The sequence below is a fragment of the Apteryx rowi genome, unplaced genomic scaffold (genome assembly GCF_003343035.1).
Source record: "Apteryx rowi isolate R43461 unplaced genomic scaffold, aptRow1 scaffold_564, whole genome shotgun sequence".
In the NCBI taxonomy this organism is placed as follows: domain Eukaryota; kingdom Metazoa; phylum Chordata; class Aves; order Apterygiformes; family Apterygidae; genus Apteryx; species Apteryx rowi.
In genome coordinates this window covers 110,198-115,374 of record NW_020450832.1, presented here as the reverse complement: position 1 = coordinate 115,374, position 5,177 = coordinate 110,198, and the positions used below count along the sequence as shown (strand labels likewise).

The 5,177-nt window shown below is 73.0% G+C and overlaps 1 protein-coding gene across 1 annotated transcript in view; it reads right to left on the bottom strand.

Moving 5' to 3' along the window:
- Positions 1–4,976, bottom strand: part of AATK (apoptosis associated tyrosine kinase) — an 8,127-nt gene extending 3,151 nt beyond the window's left edge. The window contains exons 1-10 of the mRNA XM_026082007.1: positions 4,869–4,976; positions 4,070–4,149; positions 3,734–3,852; positions 3,304–3,391; positions 3,085–3,218; positions 2,269–2,353; positions 1,199–1,320; positions 843–992; positions 152–539; positions 2–91 (exon numbers count right to left, since the gene is read on the bottom strand). Coding sequence (XP_025937792.1) covers positions 2–91; positions 152–539; positions 843–992; positions 1,199–1,320; positions 2,269–2,353; positions 3,085–3,218; positions 3,304–3,391; positions 3,734–3,852; positions 4,070–4,149; positions 4,869–4,893 — 1,281 coding nt within the window. The 5' untranslated portion in view covers positions 4,894–4,976. The remainder of the gene's footprint in view (position 1; positions 92–151; positions 540–842; positions 993–1,198; positions 1,321–2,268; positions 2,354–3,084; positions 3,219–3,303; positions 3,392–3,733; positions 3,853–4,069; positions 4,150–4,868) is intronic.
- Between the last annotated feature and the right edge of the window lie 201 nt (positions 4,977–5,177).

The window sequence follows — 5,177 nt, the reverse complement described above, 5'->3', positions numbered from 1 at the left end:
CCTCGATGCGGATGTAGTACTCGCTGCTGAGCGAGGGGCTGTGGGCGCCCAGGATGGGCACCACGCCGGGCGCCGGCAGCCCCGCGCAGCCCTGCCGCTCGCAGGCGTAGCAGGAGGGCGAGAGGCCGAGGCCGAGGCGCCCCGCCGAGGCGGCCGGGTAGTAGAGCTCGTGGTAGCGGGCGGCGCTGCCGGGGCTCAGGGCGCCCAGCGGCGCCTGGAAGTGCTCGGTCTTGGTGTGCTCCCACTTGTACTCGAAGTTGAGGCCGTGGCTGGTCTCCATGACCGTGAGGACGTCGTCGCCGTCGGCCGGGAAGCCGTCGGCTGCGAACTGCTCCAGCAGCGGGAAGGAGGAGAGCTCAGCGCCGGGGTGGCTGGCGCCGGAGCCGCCGCCGTTGGGCTTCATGGAGTTCCAGCGCTTCTCGAACTCCTCCTCGGCCTCCGTGGCCCCTTTGGCGCAGAGGTAGGAGAGCAGCAGGTGGACCTCCTCCGCCGTCGGGCGCTGCTCGGGCTGCAGCCAGCAGAACTGCATCACCTCGTACCTGCCGCGGCGGAGAGCGGGCGGTCAGCGCCGGCCGCCCACCCGTGCCGTGTCCCCAGCACCCGTGCAAGCCATGGGGCCCATGCACGGCCACCTGCAAGACCCCCACACATGGCCACCTGCAAAATCCTTGAGCATGACCATCTCCAAGACCCCCACGCATGGCCACCTGCAAAATCCTTGAGCATGACCCTCTACAAGACCCCCGCGCACGGCCACCTGCAAGACCCGCATGTGCAGGGCCACGGCTCCCGACTCTGACACACATCCCGGCCGCGGGGAGGACGGAGGACGGGCTCCTCACCAGCGCTCCGACAGCGACAGCTTCAGCTGGGGCTTGGGCAGCTTGAGCTGCTGCTCCTTGATGGCGTAGGCGAGCACTTGCCGGTCGGAGTAGTGGTCGTAGGGCTGGCTGCCCAGCTCAAAGAGCTCCCAGATGGTGACACCCAGTGACCTGCGGGGCAAGGAGGAGCCCTTTGCATCCCCATGCCAGCCGGCAGCCTCAGGACCGCTCCACCACGGTGCCTCCCGGTGCTGCCCACCCCTGCGCTTGTGCCTGCTCCACGTGGGCAGAGCCTGCGTCCTTGCACCACGTGGCCACCTCTCCTCCAGCCTGTGGACCACCAGCCCACGCAGTGGGCCCCCACGCACCCCACTCACCAGACGTTGCTGGCTTTGGTCTGGTCAACGATGAGCAGGTTGCCGTGGACCTCGTCGATGAGCTCGGGGGCGATCCAGCGCAGCGGCACCCACAGCTGGTCGGCCGTCACGAAGTAGTCGTCCTGCCAAGTATGCAGGGTCAGTACGAGAAGAGAACGTCAAACCTACGCGTAAGGGACCGGCACGCCACGGCGCCCGCGGCCCCCCCCAGCCCTGCCCGCACCGACCGCCCCATGGCTTCGCCCCCTGGCCCCAATCCTCCCCGGGTCCCTGGCCCCGCAGCACGTGCTCCCCCCAGCGCATCCTTCTTCCCTCCCTGCCCCTTCCCACCATCTCCCCCTCCTAAGCCCCTACTGGACCTGCAGCCTCCTCCTGCCTCTCTCCCTCTCCTCCCCAACCCCTCCGGGGACTGGTGTGCCAGGAGCTGCACGCAGGGACATGTCCCTGGCACGGAGAGGCGCCGCCAGGCTGCCTGGCGCTCCGCCGCACCGAGGGGCAGGCGCTGCCGGCGCTCRGGGGGAAAAGCCCCTTGCGCACTCACGGAGAGCTGCCGGGCTGGGGAGTGCGAGTGCCTGCTGTGCCGGCCTGGGGATGGGAAGGGATGGGAAGGGGCGTGGGTGTGTGCACGCATGCGCAGCCCTGTGCAGTGCATGTGTGTGTGTGTGTGTGCGCAGCGTTGTGCAGTGTTTGTGCATGCAGAGCTCTGTGCGATGCCGTATCCATGCACGCATACATGCAGAGCTGTGTGCAGTGTGCGTGTGCGCAGGGCTCTGCGCAGTGCCATACGTGTGCGTGCACACATGCACAGCCGTGTGCAGTCTGTGAGTGCATGAAGGGCTCTGTGCAGTGCCATATGCGTGTGCATATGTGCACAGCTCTGTGCTGTGCACCACGCATATGTGTGCGTATGCATGGCTCTGCGCAGTGCGAGCATGTGGGGGGCAGGGGGGCAGCACCATGGCCCGAGTCTCCCCGCGCCCAGCCCGAGTCGCGGCCCCGGCAGGAGCCGGCCGGGCGCTGCTGCGAGGTCCCGCTCTGCACCCCCCCTCCCGCACCCCGAGCAGCCTTACTTTGTACTTGCAGTGCGAGAGCCCGTAGTCCCCGATCTTGACGGTCAGGTCGGCAGTGAGCAGGCAGTTCCGCAGCGCCAGGTCACTGCCGGGGAGACACCGCGTCGCTGGGACCGGCGCGTGGGGCCTCTGGCAGCCCAAGCGGCGGGGAAGAGCCGGCGGCTCGCAGGCGAGGGCCGGGCGCAGCCGCCGGCGCGGGGCGAGCGGCCGCGCTGCCTGGCGCAGGGCGTGCCGATAACCAGCCACCAAGTGCACAGCAGGAATTCCTGCGCGGCGCTCCAGCTGCGCCGCGTCCCTCGCTCCATCCGTGGCGCGCGGAGCCAGGCAGAACGGAGGTTGCCCGGGCAACATAAGCCCTGGCATTTCCTAACGGTGCAGCTGGGCCGCGGGCCGGGCTGGGCACGGAGGCGGCCGCGCACCGGCCCTGCAGCGCCGCGCGCGGACGGGGAGCCCGCGGTGGGCGCAGGCCGGTGCCTCCCACGGCAGCAGGCTTGGGAGGGTGACCCCGGGCGCAGGCACCCAGGCAGGGCACCCGGTGGGGCGGGATGCCCGTAGGGACCCCCCGCTCCGGCGCACCCAGAGCCCCCCAGCCGCGGGGCTGCACCCCAGGGCGCCCCGCAGCCGCCCGCCAGCAGAGCCCGGCCGCGGCGGGGAAGGTCCGGCGGCCCCCGACGGCAGCGCGCCCCCCTCCTCAACAAAATCACTGATGCTGGAGTCTCCGTGTGCAACTCACTCAGCACCAGGATATTGTTGGGCAGGAGGAGCAGGCGGTGGGGCGGGAGTCCCGGCGYGCCGTGCCGCGCGGGGCGAGCCTACCTGTGGATGTAGTTGTTCCTGTGCAGGTGCAGCACGCCGCAGGCCACCTCGCACGCCATCCGCTGCAGGGTCAGGGGGTCCGGCGCCATGGAGTCGGCCCCCCGGCAGCTCCGCAGGTAGCCCTTCAGGTCGCCCTGGGGGGGGGGGGGCAGCGCCAGCCGTCACCCCCCGCCCCCCCCCCGCGGTGGGGCGATGCTCGCGGCGGGATGCAGGACTCACCAGCGGGCAGAACTCCATGACCAGCAGGTAGGGGGTGACCTCGGCGCACTGGGCCAGGCACTGCAGCAGGTTGGTGTGCTGGAGAGCCCTGCGCGGGGCGGAGAGCACGCGGGGCGCACGTCGGGCACGGCGCCGCGACGAGACCTCGCCGGCGCCTGGCGCCGTCGGGCCGCGGGGAGCGCCGGGAACGCTCGGGAATGGGTACCACCGCGTCCCAGCGCCCCGTGCCACAATGAGGCGCTTGTTCGGCGCCAGCGGGGCAGCGCGGCCCTCCCCTCGGCTTCCCCGCGACCTCGCTGCAACCCGCCGCCTCCGCGCCGCAGGCCGCCTCTCCGGCGACCACTGCACTGCCTCCACCGTGCCAGGAAGGAGCCCCAGCACGGAGGGACGGCGGGGGCCGGGAGAGCGCCCGGCTCGGCGCCGAGCCTACCTGTAGGGCTGCGCTTCCTCCAGGAACTGCATCTGGTCCTGCACGCTGGCGCTCGCCTTCAGCTCCTTCACCACCACCTGGGTGCTGCTGATGCCCGAGTTCACCTCGCCCAGGAACACCTGCGGGCACCGGGCGGGCGCGTCCCCTCCATCGTCACCGCCACCCCTCGCCCCCCCCCCCGGCACCGGCACCGCCTCGCTCCGCCGGGGTGGCACCAGCGCCCCGTCCGGGTCCCGGCCAGGCATCCCAAGGGGGTATGGAATGACCCTGCGGGGAGCGGAGCGGGGACCCGCAGCCCTGCCCCTGCCCGTGTGCGTGCGCGGGGGCCGCTCTCACCTTCCCGAACCAGCCGTGCCCGATCTCCTTCAGGTACAGCAGGCTCTGCCGACCCAGGTCCGCGGACTTGAGGAGCTGCACTGTAAGGGAGCAGGTCCAGCTGGCCGCGCGCCCCGGCGCCCGCCCCGGCGCTGCCCGCTCGCCCCCTTACCCGCCTCTCGCGGCCGAGCCCCGGGGACCCCTCGGTGCCTCCGGCGGTGCCCTCCATGCCGGGGCACGCCGGGGCTCAGCGGCACGCTGGCATCCTCGCTGCCGCGGGCGGGTGGGCTCCCAACCCGGCAGGGATGCTCCGGCCGGTCCAGTGCCCGCAGCCGGGCGACTCTCCCCGGCTGCACCGGGGCAGCTGCTCCCCCCCAGCCCGGGCAGCCCCGGCGGGGCCGGGGAGAGCCGAGACCTGCCGAGCTGGCACCGGCGGATGGAGCCGGGCGCCTGGCGGGGCGCTGGCATTTAGCCCCTTTCCCCCGGCGCGGGACCGGCCCCCCCCCCCGGCGCGGGACCGGCCCCCGGGCAGCAATGGAGCCATTGTGGGACCGGGCCGCCCAGTGCCGCCCAGCGCCGCGACACTGCGGCCATTCTCCGGCCGGGAGCGCCCGGCCCCCTCCGGATTCCTCTCCCACCCGCGGGCCCATCCACACGGACTGGGGGCCGGCGGGGCCCGGCGCCCCATGCACAGGGGACGGCGCCCGTCGGGGGGTCCCGGACCAGGCGCAGCTTTTGCCGAAGCCGGTGTCCCCCCCCCGTCCCTCCCTGCCGGCCCCCCCCCCCGGCGCGGGGCTGGGGGGGTCCCGGTGCCGCTTACCTGAGCGTCCCGGCTGCTTGGCCATGGGCAGCGAGACCTCGGTGAGGGGCAGCACGTAGACCTCGGGGCCATGCTGCGGAGCGGGCGAGCCCTGCGCCGAGAAGTCGCCGGCGTAGTCGTCCCCCTCGGCGTTTTCAAACTCCTGCGCCGGGGCGGGGGGCAGAGAGCGAGCGGAGCGCGCTGGCCCCCGGCTGCCCCCCGCCGCCGCCGCCCGCCCCCGGCCGCCGAAGGCCGCCTCGGCCAGCAGGTAGCACAGGCTGAGCATCCCGCCGGCCCCGGCGCTGCCGCATGGTGCACGGCGCTGCGAGT